Genomic DNA, 16748 nt, shown 5'->3' on the forward strand with positions numbered 1-16748 from the left:
CCTGTCCCAGCACGGCTGGGTGAGGGGGCTGCAGCAGCGCGGCTGGCTGGGGGACTCAGTGCCAGGAGCTTCTTCACATGCTGCCGGGAGCACCGCAGGGCTGGGGGTCTGCGCCCAGGCTCATCCCAGTGCCACGGTGCACCCACAGTCTCCCGTCCCGGCAGCAAGCCGGGGCACAGGGCTGGGCACGGCCACGCCGTGCCTCCATCTCACCTCCCGCCACGCTGCCGTGTCTTCCAGGCTGTCGGCACAACCCGCCGCCTCTTTATCCCCCTCTTCATCTCAGGGCTGCCTATTACCGTTTCGCATCATTTTCTGTTCCCAGCGATAAATTTTTCCTTCCCAATTTCTGAGGGTTTAACTCCCACCCGCCCACAGCGCCTGGGGCTGCCCCGTGGGGCATGGACCTGCCGGCTGAGGGCACCCGGGCACCCTCACCCCACGGCCTTCCCCAGTGGGACCCAGGTGTGCTGGCACCCGAGCATCCCGGCTGGCGTGGGTGGCAGTGGGGAGCTGGGGGGGGGCTGGCATCGGGTGGTGGGGGAGCCCCGAGGCGGGGAGATTGCGAGACAGAAGGGACGGGCTAATGGAGCCTATTCCTTTAATAGATTCAATTTCTGCCGCGGCTGGCTGCGGGGCGCGGAGCCATCAATTCGATTCAGGGGACGGGGAATCTGATTTGGAGCGGCCGTGCCATCAATTAGCTTTTATTGATGGCATTGCTCATTGGAAGTCGATGGGATTTGAAGCCGGCAGCGGCTCCCGCATACCAAGCAACTCCCGCTCAAGGACAGGGCCCCACTGCTCCGGGACCCAGCACCCACCCTTGGGTCCCCGCAGGGACCCCTTGGCCTCACCTGGGAAAACCCCGGGGGGCCAGGGTGGGCGGCTGGGGCAGCGAGATGGGCAGCCCCCCGGAATCCCTGCATGGGGGTCCTGTAGGACACCAGTACCCCCGGCATCCCTGCACGGGCGTCCCACGGGGCACGGCCCCCCCGGAATCCCTGCATGGGGGTCCCGTAGGGCACCGTTACCCCTGGCATCCCTGCGTGGGGTCCGTTGGGGGATGCCCCCAGCCAGCATCCCCGCATGGGGGTCCCTTGGGTACGGTCCCCCCAGATGGCGTCACCTCCACATGGAGGGGTCCCACAAAGCACAGTCCCCCCCAGGATCCCCGCATGGGGGTCCCACAGGGCATGGACCCCTCTACACCGGGCAGCTTCCAGGCACAATCCCAGGCCCCGCGGCGGGGCCAGGCCCCGCTGTCCCCCATGGGGACGGGGTGCCACCGCCCGTGCGAGGATGGGGTGCAGGGTGCGGCGGGGGAAGGGCAGGCAGCAGGGCCGGGGGGAGGGGCGCGGCACGGTCGATGCTTTTGCTCAGCCTCTTGCCGAGCAGTTTCTCCCGAGAAGCCATAAAACCTGTCTGACGTGCCCAGCACCACTGCGGCAGGCGGCCGACAACGCCTGCGTGGGGAGGGGGCTGCGGGGCCTGGCTGCCAGCGGCCCCGGGGGGGGCTCAGCCCTGGCTGGGCCCCCCAAGCAGGGCAGCGGGGGGCTGCACCCACGGGGCGGGGGGCCAGAAGCTGCTGGCCGCTGCGGAAGCCTCGAGCAACCCTCCTGCCAGCGGGCAAGCCTGGGGCACACCGCTGCCGGCTCCATCCCATGGCCACCGGCCGCACCGGAACCATGACTGGCGGCAGGGACCCGGACACATCGCGAGACTAGCCCCCGCAACAACCTGGGTGCCCCATAGGCAAAGGGTGACACCCCAACCGTGGCCCCCACAGCCCCCTGCTTTGCAGTGCATCCCAATGGGGTACGGGGTGGGCAGACGGACAGATGGACGGAGGACCACCGCCCCGCGGGCAGCCCGAGCCTGGCCAAGGGCAGCAAGTGGGACCAGGGCACCCGGCCAGGGGCTCCGGGCAAGTGACCCCCCACAGCCCCGCCACCTCTCGTCCCTGTCCCTTACCAGGCGCCAGCGGCCGGCTCTGGGTCCTGCTGCCAGGCACTAATTGCAGGCAGCTCGTCTGTAATTAAAGCTCTCCCTGTGACATGAGCTGACGTCTCAATATCAAATCACCGCAATTAAACCCCTGGCCTGAAAGGTCGCAGAGAGAGGTGCCGGCATCTTCGGGGAGCAGCCGCCCTGGCCCGCGCCCCAGCATCCCTGCGGGGACGGGGACCGCGGGCAGGTGGGCACAGGCAGGAGGGGACCGCGGGCAGGTGGGCACAGGCAGGAGGGGACCGCGGGCAGCGCGAGGCCAGGGGTGGGGGCTGCACAGCCTGAGGGCGCAGCGATCTTGCAAACACTGTATTGCTCGGCTCAGTCACTACCAGGGGTTAAAACCAAACCGTAGGGGCCGGTGACGGCACGGAGGAGGGCGTCTTCCCAGAAGACAGATCGGTGTGTCCTCGCCGGAGGACAAGGCAGCAGAGGGGCCGGGCGCCTGCCTCCATCCGGCACCCGGAGGAGCTGCCGTCCCACTCCAGGGCCTGGGGGTCCCCGGCCCCCCAAGGCAGGGGGTCCACGGGGGAAGGCACGAGATGAGGCGATGGCCCTGGGGCAGAGCAGGCGTCCGCCGAGCTGTGGGGAGCCCAGTGCCGGGGCAGGGTGGCCGGTGGGGCCGGTGTGCAGCGATGCTGGTGGGAAGCGAGGTCCCTGGGAGGGGGAGAGCCCCGTCAGGGGATGCTGCGGCACGGCAAGGGGGCCAGCCCCCGGGGGCAGCCACCGCCTGGGAGCCCCCCGTGCCCCCCTCACCTTCCAGCCCGGAGCTCCTGGCCCCGGCTCGGCTCCGTGGGGGCTGCCCCATGGGCTCGGAGGGGGACTGCAGCAGAGGAAGAGTCTGGAAGCGGGCAGTGGGGCAGAGGAGCCCGTCTCCCCGCCATGGGCAGCGTCGAGGGTCAGATCCAGAGCAGGGCGAGGAGCACGAGCGCCAGGCACGGGGCGCGGGGCTGCAGTGGGGCCGCGATGCCCCGGGCGGGCACCACGTCTGCCAGGGCAGGAGCAGAGGTCAGGGCGAGCCGGCCCCCAGGCCCCCGCCGGCGCCCGGTGCCCCTGCCCGCCCTCCGGCCCCCCTGCCCGCCTCGCACTCACCCTCCGGCCCCCCACGCCCGCGGGGCTGCGAATTGGGAACCTCCGTCACCGGCTCCGGCGCTGAAACAGACCCCGACAGCATCGGTGACCAGCTCCCCTGAGGGACACGGTGTCCCCCAAGGCCCCAGTGCAAACCAGTACCCCCCGCAGCGGGAACCAGGCTGCCCCAGAGGCAGGGGAGGGGGAGCCCCAGACTTTCGGGGTGCAGCCGCCCCCCGGCCAGACTCACTGGTGCTTCTGCAGCAGACGGAGACGCGCAGCTTCAGGCAGCGCCCGGCGCTCTCGGGGCTGGGGACAGCTGAGCGGAGGGGACACATCAGCGGGACCCCCCCCGGCACGGCCCCCCCAGCCCGGGACGGGACCCCCCGACGGCCGGGCCAGAGCTGGGCCTGGGGCGCCCCCTCCCGGCGGACTGCGGCGCCGGCACCCCGCACCCCCCACCCCGGGGCACCCCCACCCCTGCTGCATCCAGATCCCTAGGTGCAGCTGGAACCCCCCCATGCACCCCAGCCCTGTGTGCATCCAGACCCCCCGGGGCATCCAGACCCCCCCTTGTTCCCCCAACTTTGGTGGCATCCACACCCCTGGTGCACCCCAACCCCCGTGCACCCCAACCCTCGGGGGCATCCAGACCCCCTCCCCGTGCACCCCAACCCTGGTTGCATCCAGACCCCAGGGGCATCCAGACCCCCCTGCCCCCCCGTTTACCCCAACCCTGGCTGCATCCAGATCCTTGGTGCACCCCGACCCTCCCGCGTGCCCCAAACCTGGTTCCACCCAGACCCCTGGGTGCAGCCAAACCCTGGTGGGACGCGGCCCCGGCTGCGCCGCGGGGTGACTCACAGATGTAGTAGTAGGTCTCCCCCGGCTGGAACTCGAAGCCGAGCGAGAAGGGGGTGAAACGCTGGATCTTCTCCGAGAAGCGGACGGGCCCGAAGGGCGCCTGGGGCCGGTTGCACTCCCAGCGTTTGAAGGCGCCGGGGGTCTCGTAGCAGCCGCGGTAGCCCTCCCGGTCCACCATGAAGAGCGTGAAGGTCTCTGCCCGGCCGGCGGGCACGCTCCCCTCGTAGTGCGGGCAGTAGATGTCCAGGTAGTCATTGATGGCCACCTGGATGGCGTAGTCGTCCCGCAGGAACCTGCCGGGCAGGGTGAGCCGGAGAGCGGGCGCCAGGGGTCTCGCTGTCCCCAGGAGGGACGCCCCGCTGTCCCCCGCCCCGGCAGAGTGGGTGGCCGGGCTCTTGCCGAAACAGCTACCAGGCACCTGGCCGCTCCACACAACCAGGCATCAGCTCGGATTAGCCGCAGGCCGCTGGAGCTGAATGGGCTCGGCCGCCGTGGCCGGGGGGAGCCCAGCCACGCTGGCCAGGGCACAAAGCCCCTCGCCCCAGGCACCGCCTCACCGCCCCCGGCGCTGATCGGTGCTGACGCCCTGGCGGGGGCCACCCCGCGTGACGCCGCCTGCACCGGCACGGTGCTCGCAGGGGGGCGGCTGGCGGGGGCAGGGGGCGCGGGGGGCTCTGGTGGCTGGGCAGGCAGGGGAGGGGGCCCAGCCCGGGTACCTGCATGGGCAGGCAGGCACCGGCGCGGCTGCCGGGACGGCATGAGCTCACGGCCGTAAACAGCGCGTGCGGCCAGGCCGGGGTGGAGCAGACACCTCTGCAGGCACACACACGCGTGCACGCACATGCACACACACATGTGCACACATACACGTATGCGCACACGCTGGGTCCTGCCCGCCCGGGACAGGCGACGGAGCAGGAGCCCCTCTCCCCCTCCCCAGCCCCAGCAGGATGGCAGCCCCCGCCCTGCGCCCGCGTCTCCCAGCCGGCCGGATCCTGCCGCGGCCCGGGACACGCAGCGGCCCAGGAGGGCCCCGGCCTCGCTGGCAGCGCCGCGGCAGGGACGGTGCTGCCGAGCTGCCGCCTGGCTGGCAGGGTCGCCCCGTCCCACCGGGGAGACCCCGGGGCCAGCTCCAGCCCCCTCCTCCCGTCCCGGTGCAGGCACAGGCAGTGTTTACACCAGGCGCAGATTCCTGGCAGCCGCGGCAGAGGCCGGTGCATTAATCACCGGGCCGGCAGCGCTGTCGAGCCGGCGAGGCTCAGGCCCCAGCCGCCCCCCCCCAAGCCGGGGGCTCTTCAAGGACAGGACCGGGCGCGGGCTCCCCGCTGACTCAGAGCATCCCGCCGGGCGACGCTGGCCGGGACGAGCCCGGGCAGGGCCGAGGGCTGCCGGGGGCTGGGGCCCTGCCCTGACCCTGCGGAGGGGCACACGGCTCCCCCCTTCCCGGGGCACCCACGGGTGGTGGGTTCCCATGTCTCCATCTGCAGGTCCCCGCTCCCAGGGGGAGCCAGGCAGCACCGGTGCCCCCAGCGCTGCCCGGAGCGTGCCCACCTGCCCCAGCCCAGCTTTGCGGGCCGAGGGCACGAGACCCCCGTGGGCGAGCGCAGCCCCTGGGCCCCTGGCACAACACCCCGGCCCTGCCTCCCTGCTCCCCCAGGGCCCCAGCACCCCGAGCTGGGAAATGCCTAAAATGGAGGAGGCCGGGAAGAGGGATGGGGCCGGACCCCGGCCCACCGGTGATGGCAGAGCTTGCGGGCAGCACCCCTGGCCAGGCAGGGGCTGGGCCGTGCCCAACGGCCCCCACCAGTGGGGACATCCGCCACGGGGACCCGCAGCCCTGGCAGTGCTGCCCACCGGCTTGATGCCACCCACCGGCTTGATGCCACCCAGGGTGACCCCGGGCTCGGTGCCCACCGGCCGCAGGTGCCCCAGGGCTGCCCACCAGCCCCACGCCCAGCGACGTGCCCCGGCTCGGTGCCACCTGAGGATGCCCAAAGCTCGGTGCCACCACAAGGTGCCCGGGCTCAGTGCAGGTCGGTACCACCGGGACTTGGCACCACCAGGAGTGCCCACCACCAGCTTGGTACCACCCGGGGCTCAGCATCACCTGGGGGTACTCACCTGCTCGGTACCACCCGGGCCTCAGTGCCACCGGCGGTGCCCGGTGGCTCGGTCCCACCTGGGGGTGCCCACCGGCTCGGTATCGCCGAGAGTGCCCGGTGGCTCGGTACCCCCCTGGGGCTCGGTACCGCTCGGGGCTCAGCACCGCCTGGGGGTACTCACCGGCTCGGTAACGCCCGGGGGTGCCCGGTGGCTCGGTGCCACCGGGGGATACTCACCTGCTCGCCACCACCCGGCGCTGGGTGCCGCTGGGGATGCCCGGTGGCCCTCTACCACCTGGGGGTACTCACCGCCTCGGTACCCCCCCCGGGGCGCCCGGTAGCACCGGGGCTGCCCGGTGGCCCGGTGCCCGCCCGCTCCGCCCCGCCCCGCCCGGGAGCCCTCCGCCCGCCGCCCCGACCCTCCCGGCGGCGCGGGCCCGGGGCTCGGCGGGGCGCACAAAGGCGGCGGGGCCGGCGGGGGCGGCGGCGCTACCTGGGGTTGCTGCCGTTCCAGTGGACGCCGTGGCGGAGGCCGCGCACCGGCGGCGGCGGCGCCCAGAGCAGCGGCGCCCAGAGCAGGAGCCCGAGCAGCGGCGCGGGGCGCATGGCTCCGCCGGCGGCGGCGGGGGGCGGCGGGGCCGGGGCCGGGGCGGGGGCCGGCGGGGGCGGGGGCGGCCCGGCACGGCGGGGCTCGGCACGGCCCGGCCCGCCCCGCCAACTTCGGGCCAATCCGCGCCGCGCCGCCGCCCGGCAACTTCCCCGAGCGCCATTAACCCTTGGGGGGCGGCACCGGCACCCCCCCGGCACCGGGAGCGGCTCCTCGGGAGGCACCCGCCCCCTCCCCCCCCCCCCGGCACCGCGGAACCATCTGGCGTCCCGGCACCGGGACCGGTATCCCCGCACCGACCGGCACCTCCGACATCCATCGGCACCGGGGCCGGCACCCCGCTCCCCACCGCCCCCCATCCGGCACCCACCGGCACCGGGACCGGCACCCCCGCACCGGTCCGGCACCGGCATCCCCACACCGACCGGCACCGCCCCGGGACCAGCATCCTCGGCACCTACCCGGTCCCCCCGGCCCAACCGGCACCTCCGGCACCGCCCCGGTACCTCGGGCATCGACCGGGACCGGCACGGCCCGGGCACCCGCGACCGGCAGCACCGGGTGCTCCCCGCGCCCACCCCCGCCTCCGCCGGCCATCAGCACCCACCGGGCGCCGGTACCGGCACCGGGCAGGCGCAGCGGGACCCGGCGGGGGGACGGCGCTGGTCCGCGCACACGGGGCAGCTCCTGCCCACGCGTGTGTGCGTGCGGGTGGGGTGGCTCCTGCACACGCGTGTGTGTAGGTGTAGTGGCTCTTGCACACACGCGTCCATGGGTACGGCTGCTCTTGCACACGCGTGTGTGCAGGTATAGTGGCTCTTGCACACGCGTGTCCATGGGTACGGCTGCTCCCGCACACACGTGTGCCCGTGCACACGCAATAGCTCCTGCCCACGCGTGTGCCCGTGCACATGGGGCAGCTCCTGCACACGCGTGTGTCCACACACACGCGGCAGCTCCTGCCCACGCGTGTGCGCGTGCAGGTGGGGTGGCTCCTGCACACGTGTGTGTGTAGGTGTAGTGGCTCTTGCACACGCGCGTCCATGGGTACGGCTGCTCTTGCACACGCGTGTGCGTGTGTGTGTGTGCAGGTATAGTGGCTCTTGCACACGCGTGTCCATGGGTACGGCTGCTCCCGCACACGCGTGTGCCCGTGCACACGCAGTAGCTCCTGCCCACGCGTGTGCCCGTGCACATGGGGCAGCTCCTGCACACGCGTGTGTCCACACACACGCGGCAGCTCCTGCCCACGCGTGTGTGCGTGCAGGTGGGGTGGCTCCTGCACACGTGTGTGTGTAGGTGTAGTGGCTCCTGCACACGCGTGTCCATGGGTACGGCTGCTCCCGCACACGCGTGTGCCCGTGCACACGCAGTAGCTCCTGCACACCCGTGTCCGCGCACACGGGGCGGCTCCTGCACGTGCCCGTGCCCACGTGGCTCCGAGGAAGACCCCCCCCCCGCCCGTGCGCACCGTCCCCGCCAGGGGGCGGTGGCGGCCGGGAGCCACTTCCTGCGCGGGGGGCGGAGCTTCCGGCGGGCGCCGCGGGTGCTGCCGGGAGCTGTAGTTCCGCGGGGCGGCGCGGCCGGGCCCGCTCCCCCCGCCCCGGGCCCCCCCGCCCCGGCGGAGGCAGCGCGGAGGCGGCTCACAGCCCCTTTATTGGTGTCGGCGGGGGACAAGCGGGCGGTGGGGCCCCGCGGGGGCCGGGGCGAGGCCTTCTCCGCGGCTCCAGCGCTGCGGCCGTCCCGGCCCGCGGCTCAGGCCTCCCGCTGGGAACCCGCCGGCGGCGGGGGAGCCGGCCTGGGGAGAGAGGCGGGCGGTGACGGGGCCGGGGCCACAACGTGGCACCCCGCTCCGGCTCCCCTGGGCCCCCACACCGAGCCCCTGCAGCCCCTCAGCCCCCACCTGCACCCCCAGCCCCCCGCCCTGGTCCCCTTCACCCCCTTCGCCCTGGCCCCCCCATCCCTCCTGGCTCCCCCTCTGCCGACAGACCCCACCTGCACCCCACTCCGGCCCCCTGCAGCCCCCCCACCCTGGCACCCCACAGCCTCCCCCCTCGGGCCCCTACAGCCCCCACTTGCACCCCGCTCCGCCCACCACAGTCGCTGTGTCCCCCCCAACACCCCACTCTGCCCCCTGCAGCCCCCCCGTCCTGCCCCCCCACCCGCTCACCTGGAGGGAATCACGGTGACGTAGGGGTGACCAGGGGGTGTCTCACTGCGGGGGAGCGAAGGCCCCGGGGGGTCCGAGGGCAGCGGCCGCTGAGGCGGGGGGGGCTTGGCCGGACCTGGGGGCTGTGGGGGGGAATGGGGGTGTCAAAGCTCCGGCACGGGCCAACCCCCACAATGGGCTCGGGAGGGGCCCAAACCACCTCCCTTGCCCCCGGGGGGGGGCAGGGGGAGACCCGGCCCAGGCGCACGCCGTCCTGCCCCACACGCCAGTGCCACCGCCGTGCCACCGTTACCTGAGCGCCTGGTGCCACGGGGTCTGCGGGCAGCGGGCGTGTGGGGGGGGGCGGCCTGTCCGAGGGGGGGGCCTGGGCAGAGAGAGCAGGGACAGTGAGACAGCCGAGGGACAGCGAGACGGCTCGGGGACCGGAGCCTCCCGCCGGGCAGGAGGTTTTTTGGGGGGCCAGGGCTCTCCCGCGGCGGGGTGCTGGCTCTGCTGGGCGGTGGGCACCGTGCCGCGGAGGGGCCACAGCCCGCAGGGCCCCAAGAGCTGGTGCGCAGCCAGGCATGCAGCAGCGGCCGGTGGCCAGGGAGGTGCGGCCCGGGACCCCCACCCCGGCCCGGGCGTTACCTTGGGAGGAGGGTCCGGCGGGAGAGGCCGGCAGGGTGGGTCGGGCCGGGCCGAGCCGAGGGCAGCCGGCTGCGGAGAGAGGGAGAGGGGGCAGGCACGCCATGCAGCCCTGGAGCAGGGCAAGCCGTGCAGCATGCGGAGACCCCCCTCCCACCGCGAAGCAGAGACCCCCCCCCCACAGCGGGCGGCTCTGGGGCTCAGCCCCACGCCAGCAGCCCTGGCTTGGGTGGCCGCTGCGGCCGCCGGCCGGGCACCGATCCCAGAGAAGCGCAGCCGGTGCAGAGCGCGGCACAGGGCACCGCGGTCCAGGGCCGTGCCAGGCTGCTCCTGTCCCGGGGTGCCGCAGAGCCGAACTGCACGGCCCCGGTGCCGAGGGATGCTCAGAGCTGGTACCCAGGGATGCCTCCTCGGCAACAACCAGACCGAACCCCGGTACCCACGGCAACCACAGCATGTTACCACGGCGACAGCATCACCCTCGCCAGCAGGCCCCCCCCCCCCCCCCCATCCCCAGCTCTCACCTTCCTGCTGTGCATGACCTGCAGCTCCGTGGCCTGACGCCACTGGGGGGGCCGGGGGCGTGCGGGGGGGCCCTGGCTGCCCGACCGGGGCTCCGGCTGCGAGATCCTGCAGGGGAGAGGCAGGATCAGGCCCCGCTCGCTCCGGGCGGTCGGGGGGAGCCCGCACAGTGACCGAGCGACACCGACACCAGCAGAAGCCCAAGAGAAACGAACCCCTCGGCACCGGAAGATGCGACACCCTGCACCCCGGGGCTGCCCCACACCCCACGGGCGCTGCCAGGGGAAGATCGCAGCACCGGAGGCCTTGCGAAGCAGGATGGCTCAGGGACAGCCCCACGCCCAGGCTCCGGCAGCGACGTTACCCGCTCCAGCCGTCTGGGGCTTCTGGACCCAGGAATCGGACCCGGGTCTCAGCGCTGTGGGGAGAAGAGTGGGGGGCTCAGCCTGGGGCCGGGGTGGGCAGCGGGGGGCAGAAACCGCGGTGACGTGTGGGGGAGAAACCGCGGTGACGTGGGGCGATGATGCACGACAGGGTCTGCTACCTGCGCCGGGGGGGATGCACACAGGCACACACACACAGACTGTCACCTGCTCGGGGACACAGGCATGCACACCGCTCGGTCAGCTGCCACGGGATGCGCGTGCGCGCGTGCAAACACACATGCACGTGCCCGCTTACCCACCACACGCGTGTGTGCGCCCACATGCAGGCAGGCAGCTCCGGTACCTGCCACGGCACACACAGAGGCGTGCGTGGCACCCGCGCGCCACCCGCCCCCGCCGGCTCGGTTACCTGTACTGGCAGGAGGTCCCCTTGCCGAGCTGGCAGAGGTGCTTGTGCAGCCCAGCGCGGCGGGCGCAGCAGAGCCCCAGTGCCAGGGCCAGCCCCAGCAGCGCGCTCAGCAGCAGGGCGGTGGGCAGGGCGCTCCCCCCTGCGGAGAGCGGCACGTCAGCCCCCCCCGCCGCACCCCACGCCGGCTCCGGCCACGCCAGCCGCACAAAGCCCCATTCTCCGCGCGGCGGCGGCTGCCGGCCTCTGCCCTCACCTCGCTCCAGGGCGGCGGGGCCGCTGTCCTGGCTGCCCCCCACGCCAGGGCTCTCACAGGTTGGGGGGGCCCAGCCCCACTCGCAGTGGCAGTGCCCGTGGTTGTTGCACACCTGGGTGGGTGACACCGAGCCTCAGCCCCCGGTAGGCTCCCCCCTCCGGCACCCACCCCAGCCGGGCACACTCACCCCGTGCCCGTGGCACTTGCTCTGGCACTGCTGGTCACCCAGCGTGGAGACATCCTGGCACCGGCGCTGGAGGCACACCTGCCGGGGGACGGGGCATCAGCACCGGACGAGCCCCCTGGCCCCTTCCCCACCACCCTGGTGCTCACCTTCCCGGGGCCGCAGGCGGTGCCGGGCAGCACCATGGCTGCGTCGCTCACGTCCTCGTCCCTGGGCAGGAGGGTCCCCTGGCAGGACCCAGCCGGGGTGCCCCCCGGGCCGGTGCTGTGCCGGCACTGCAGCATCCCGCAGCCGGCGTCCCTGCAGAGACAGAAGGGTCAGGGGCAAGGGGGGCTGGCGAGGGGGGGGCTGGCGAGGGGGGGGGACGGCACTCACCGCTGGGCACAGGCGACGTAGGAGCCGTTGGGGAGCTGCCCGCAGTGCCCGCGTTCATCCCCTTTCGCGTTCAGGGAGGCCATGCAGGAGCTGGAGACGGGGCCGGCGCCTGCAGTGGGGGGGCAGCGAGCCTCAGCAACCCCATCTGGCCCCCGGCCCCCGGCCCAGCCCCGCCATACCTGGCCCCAGCAGCTGCTGGCACTGCCCCTCGTAGGTGGCGCAGGCACCGCCATAGCAGACCGCCCGCCCGCCGGCACAGGGCTGCCCGTCCTGCAGGAAGGCGTCGGGTGGGCAGTGCGGAGAGACCCCGTCGCAGAACTCGGGCAGGTCGCACTCGCCGTGGGGCTCCCGGCACGGGTGTCCAGCACGGCGCAGCTGTTGGGGGGCACGGTCAGATGAGTGGGGACCCCCAGGAAACCCACCCTGGGGAGCGGCTGGAGTGCCAGTGCCGCCGGCTGCCTGTCCCCACGCACCTGGCAGTCCTGGCAGCAAGCGTCCCCCGTGGCACACTCAGCGCCGGGCACCAGCTGGCAGATGCTGCTGTTGCAGCAGGGATCGGTGCACTCCTGCCGGCAGAGGGGCTGCCGTGAGCGGGTGGCACCAGCATCTCCCCTGCCAGCCCCACGGCAGGGCCGGGACACGGCGCCCCTGGGCAGAGCCATTGCATGGGCAGCCCCGGGCTCAGCAGAAGAGGGGTGGCCGCGGGGGGGGGACCCCAGCCCACCCAGAGCCCCCCGTACCACGCCGAGGCCGCAGTCGCAGCCCTCGCCCGGCTCAAGGAAGCGGTTCCCACAGCTGGAGCTCCCAGCCAAGCGCCGGGGCTCGGGGACGTTGGAGAGGCACCAGCCCTGTCCCCGCCGCAGGCTGCGCTCCAGGTCCTGCCGGCTGCAGTTGCTGAAGCTCAAGCCAGGCGTCAGCCTGTGGAGCCGGAGAGGGGTCAGTGAGGCGGGGAGGGGGCTTGGCCCCAGCCCCCCATGGCCCTGCCCACTGCCCTCACCCCGTAGGTGACGCCATGATGCAGCCGCGGTCCTGCCGGAGGTCGCTGCAGTCGCAGAAGCGCCCGGCGCTGTCGTGGCGCATGCCCAGGTTGTGCCCCAGCTGATGGGCCACGGTGGAGGCGACGACGAGGACGCTGACCGAGTGGTCCTGCGGGACAAGGGGGGGTCAGGGCGGGCATGCAACAGGGGGACAGGATGGGGACGGGGGGTACTCACCATGCTGACCCCCCCAGAGCGCGCAGGGGAACACATGGAGGCTTGAGCCGACATCCCCACTGAGACGTCGTCAAAGCGGGCGCCCCTGGGGAGAGAGCGCAGGGGTCGGGGAGGGCTGCCTGCGCGCCCCGTCCCCTGTCCCCCTCCCGTCCCCCACTCACGTGAGGAGCTGGGTGTTGTCGTGGGGCAGCCGGGGCAGCAGCTCCTCCCGACGCCAGCGCAGGAACCGCTCCAGCGCAGCCCGGGCACTGCTGCCCACCACGAACCTGTCGCCCTCACTCCAGACCTCCATCGCCAGCAAGGCCACCCGCACTCCCAGCGGCTGGAAGAACTGGGGGGCAGCAGGGGGGTCAGAGACCCCTGGCACCACAGCAGCGAGGGCACAGCTTAGCCGAGCACCGAGCTGGGACGGACGGTGCCCGGTGGGTCACGGTGGCAACTCACCGCATCCACCTGGTTGGCGATTTCCAGGGTCCGGGTGCGGACGCGTTGCAGGTCGGCGTAATTCTGGAACTGGGGGCGCAGGGAGGGGCGTCAGGAGGGCGGGCAGGGGAGCAGGGCAGCCCCTGCGCCGGGGACGTCTGCCCAGCACTCACCGCAGCGTGGTCCACCACCATCACCAGCTCCACGAACCGCTGCTCTGCCACCGCCCGCTTGGCCTGGGGAAGAGAGGGGCTCAGAGCGTGGGCAAGGGGACCCTCTCCGGTGGGGCAAGACCCACGGGTGTGACCTACCCTCTGCGGCCAGGGGGGCTCTGTCTCCTCTGCCTCCGCCTGGGGGGGGTCGAGGGGGCCCTGCCCGCAGGCCCGCGGTGCTAGCCGGACCTCCCGCAGCCGGTACGCGATGTGCCGTCCCGGGGGGCTGCCAGCGTCTGGCTCCAGCCCGTAGCTCCTGGTCTCCGACAGCTGGAGGTGGCCGCTGGGAAAGGGGAGATGAGGCATCAGCAGCACGGTGGGAGCAGGGCTCGGGGACTGCCGGGGCCGGGGACTCACCTTAGTCCGGTGCAGGCGCAGAGGCTGGCCCAGGAGCCGGGGAAGCCCCGCACCGTCCCCCGGTAGCAGCAGTGCTCCTGCAGCAGAGAGGGGGTCTCAGGAGCCAGCCCCGTACTGGGGTCCCCCTGGGGCACGGGGATGGCTCGGGGACACCGCTGGGGACACGATGCGCCTGGGCCCTACCTGCTTGCTGGCCTCCTGCATCACCCGCGTGCCGTTCGGCAGGTAGTAGAGCAGCGCCCCGGCACCCAGCACCAGCTCCCTGCCAGAGGCATGCGTCACCCCCACAGCAAGGACCCCAAGCTCACCCCACTCTGAGCATGTAACTGGTGAAAATGGGGACGCTGGTACCTCCCACCCTGCTGCGGGTGCAGCTCAGATGGAGACAGGGTCCCCGGGACCCCCACTCCACGTGTACCATGGATGGAGAAGGGGAACAAGGGACCCCCACTCCATGTGCACCACGGAGGGAGAGAGGGTTCCCCAGACCCCCACCCCTTGTGCACCATGGATGGAGACGGAGCCCGTGGGACCCCCGCCCTGCATGCACCATTCATGGTTACGGGACCCCCGGGACCCCCATCCCACTCCCACCCCTGCTCTGCCCCAGCCAGCCGCCAACTCACCAGTTTTGCTCCAGCTCCAGCACCAGCCGCGTCCCCTCCAGCTCCAGCAGGACCCGCAGCCGGGCAGGGAACCCCCCCTGCCAAAGGCAGCGGTTACAGGAGGACCCCCTGCCCCAGGGGACCTGACCCCGCGCCAAGCTGCGGCTCCCCTCCCGTCCCCGCGCGCTCTCTGAAACGCCGTGACCCGCGGCGGGGTGTCGGCGAGGGGCCAGGGGACCCGCCTGGCCCTGGCACGTGCCTGGAGGGAGGGGGCGGAAGGGATCCCCTGCCCGCCCTGGCCCCCACCCTCACGCCCCGCAGGAAGCGTCCCTCCCTCCCGGACTCATTGTGCCGGGGAAGGGGGTTCGGACGGAGCCGGGCCCCCCCCCCCCCCGCCGCCCCCTGCGCTTCCTGCCCGGTGCAGCGTGGCGGAAACGCCGGAGAGACTCCCAACGGCCACGGGGCGGGCTGGGCCCTTCCGCCCCAGCCGGGAGGAGCGCTGGGCGCAGGGTGGGTGCCCAGACCCTGCAAGGTCCCTCCTGGCATCAGGAGAGGAGGGGTAGGGCGATTCGCTGGGGGCCCGCTCCCCACTGCCCCTGGGGTGCCCAGAGGCTCCGGGCGCTCGGACCACCAGGGACTTGGGGCCAGGGGACCTGGATGCCAGGTTTCCTGCACCGGGAAGGGGGCAGGGGGAGGTGGCGGGGTGCAAGCAGCCCCCACCCCACTGTCACAAGCCCCTACGTGGCACGGGCACCCCAGGGACACGGGCGGGGGCTCACCTGGGTCGCCTCTGCCAGGCTGAGTGTCCGGTCGTCCCGCAGGACCCACGGGGTCACGTGCCAGGAGCGTCCCAATTCTGCACGACGCTGCCGCGAGCTGTCACCTGCAAGGGGCCCAGAGCCGCTCCGTCACAGCTTCGTCGCCCATCGCATCCCGGCTCCCCACGGTCACCCGTCACAGCCGGGCCTCCCACGGTCACCCGTCACAGCGTAGACCCCAGGGCCAGGGCGAGGGTTCGGGGCGGGGAGCAGGAACGGGGATTCCCACGCTCACCCCAGCAGCTCCCGGGGTGCCCCCAGGCGAAGCCCCGAGCATCCCCCGGCCGCACCGCCCAGGGCACCGGCTCCCAGCGGAGCCTGGGGGACGCCTGGAGGCGACCCCGCGGCGGGAGGTGGCAGGGGGACGCGGAGCGCAGCCCCCGCTCGGGATGGGCTTCCCGGGGTCCCCTGCCAGGCCTTGCGTCAGCTCCGGCCCGGCTGCCCAGTACAACCAGCTCGGGGACGGGGCAGGGCTGGGAGGCCCGGCCCGGCTGACTCAGTGCCCCTCACCCCCGCAGCCCCCCCCCGCTTCCTCCCGGCTCTCCAGGGGACCCCCGCCCTGCTGCGGCCCGGAGGACACTGGAGGGGCGGGGGTCCCCCGCTGACCCCGCTCCCCACGGCCCCACCGGCCCGGGGAGCGCCGGGCCCCCCCCCGGCTCCGCCGGCTCCGCGGCTGGACCAAACCGCGGTCCCCGGGGGGCACCGAGCATCCCGGGGGGCACCGAGCGTCACGCGGGGCCGCGACCCCCCGGTCCCGTCCCGGTCCCGACCCCCGACGCCCCGCACGGCCCCCCCACCCGGCTGCCGCCGGTCGCCGAGGGTCCCCGCGCGACGCCGCGGAGGAGGCGAGGAGCGGACCCCGGCGGGCTGGCGGACGCGGCCCCGCGGACCCCCGGGCCTTCCCCCGCCCTCCCCGTCCCCGCTCACCTGCGCCGCTCCCGCCGGCCCCGGTGCCGGCGGCGAGGGGCAGCCCGGCGGCGAGGAGCAGCCGCAGCGCCCGCGCCCCCATCGCCCTCCCGCAGCCCGAGCGGGGCTCGGCGGCCCCGGGCCGGCGGCTCCCGAGCTGACCCGCCGCGACCGCCCCCGCCGGCGCTCCCGCCGCGCATGGCACCGCCGCCGCCGCCGCCGCCGCCGGCCGCCCGGCCCGGCCCGGCCCGGCCCGGGAGGAGGAGCTTCCTGCCCGGCCCCCGCCCGGCTCCGCCCGCCGCCCCGCCGCCGCTCCGCCGGCGACGCCCAGCCCGGCCGGCGCGGGGCGGGGGGGGCCGGGCGGCCGCGCCTCGGAGGCGGCTCCGGGGCTCCGCGCAGCGGCGGCTCCGTGTGCGCCGGGAGCCGGCGGCCGCTCGAGGGAGAGCTGCTTCGCTGCTGCTGCGGAGCGGGACCCCCGCCTTCACCGTCCCGTGCTCCAGAGACCCCCGCCTTCATCAGCCGGTGCAGCGGAGACCCCCGCCTTCATCACCCCGTACGGTGGAGACCCCCACCCTCATTACCCCATACACCACATACCCCCGCCTTCACCACCCCCTGCACCAGAGACCCCCGCCTTCA

General features: G+C 73.9%; 2 protein-coding genes across 7 annotated transcripts; both read right to left on the minus strand.

Annotated features, from left to right (window-relative positions):
- Positions 1-2301: 2301 nt before the first annotated feature.
- Positions 2302-6706, minus strand: EFNA4 (ephrin A4). Its single transcript, XM_072846943.1, has 6 exons — positions 6538-6706; positions 3943-4235; positions 3329-3397; positions 3100-3159; positions 2764-2995; positions 2302-2664 (listed from the first exon to the last, which is right to left on the minus strand). Exons 1-5 carry the CDS (start codon positions 6648-6650, stop codon positions 2907-2909), a joined length of 624 nt encoding a protein of 207 aa, XP_072703044.1. The 5' UTR covers positions 6651-6706; the 3' UTR covers positions 2302-2664; positions 2764-2906.
- A 1583-nt stretch (positions 6707-8289) lies between these two features.
- On the minus strand, positions 8290-16347 carry ADAM15 (ADAM metallopeptidase domain 15). Of its 6 annotated transcripts, XM_072846918.1 has the most exons (25): positions 16131-16347; positions 15165-15268; positions 14407-14483; positions 13964-14042; positions 13781-13857; positions 13523-13706; positions 13385-13447; positions 13233-13301; positions 12950-13119; positions 12789-12873; positions 12572-12720; positions 12315-12492; positions 12048-12140; positions 11754-11949; positions 11575-11683; positions 11349-11499; positions 11203-11280; positions 11016-11127; positions 10763-10901; positions 10332-10385; positions 9970-10075; positions 9449-9517; positions 9114-9185; positions 8822-8943; positions 8290-8449 (listed from the first exon to the last, which is right to left on the minus strand). In XM_072846918.1, the coding sequence occupies exons 1-25, from the start codon at positions 16210-16212 to the stop codon at positions 8407-8409; spliced, it is 2661 nt and encodes an 886-aa protein (XP_072703019.1). In that variant the 5' UTR covers positions 16213-16347; the 3' UTR covers positions 8290-8406. The 6 variants fall into 6 exon arrangements, with proteins under 6 accessions (XP_072703019.1, XP_072703020.1, XP_072703021.1 ...); XM_072846919.1 differs by lacking the exon at positions 10332-10385; XM_072846920.1 differs by lacking the exon at positions 9449-9517.
- Positions 16348-16748: the final 401 nt, after the last annotated feature.

This window comes from Ciconia boyciana, chromosome 26 (genome assembly GCF_034638445.1).
Source record: "Ciconia boyciana chromosome 26, ASM3463844v1, whole genome shotgun sequence".
NCBI classification, from domain to species: domain Eukaryota; kingdom Metazoa; phylum Chordata; class Aves; order Ciconiiformes; family Ciconiidae; genus Ciconia; species Ciconia boyciana.

What these genes read in the sequence shown, in the direction of transcription:
- EFNA4 (XM_072846943.1), bottom strand. Translation starts at nt 6,650, where the DNA reads ATGCGCCCCGCGCCGCTGCTCGGGCTCCTGCTCTGGGCGCCGCTGCTC. An exon ending in GGAGACCTACTACTACATCT is followed by an intron (nt 3,398 to 3,942) that starts GTGAGTCACCCC and finishes CCCTCCGCTCAG; the next exon opens with CTGTCCCCAGCCCCGAGAGC. An exon ending in CGTCTGCTGCAGAAGCACCA is followed by an intron (nt 3,160 to 3,328) that starts GTGAGTCTGGCC and finishes GGTCTGTTTCAG; the next exon opens with CGCCGGAGCCGGTGACGGAG.
- ADAM15 (XM_072846918.1), bottom strand. Translation starts at nt 16,212, where the DNA reads ATGGGGGCGCGGGCGCTGCGGCTGCTCCTCGCCGCCGGGCTGCCCCTC. An exon ending in TGGTGGTGGACCACGCTGCG is followed by an intron (nt 13,302 to 13,384) that starts GTGAGTGCTGGG and finishes CTGCGCCCCCAG; the next exon opens with TTCCAGAATTACGCCGACCT. An exon ending in GTCACCGTGATTCCCTCCAG is followed by an intron (nt 8,450 to 8,821) that starts GTGAGCGGGTGG and finishes CTCTCTCCCCAG; the next exon opens with GCCGGCTCCCCCGCCGCCGG.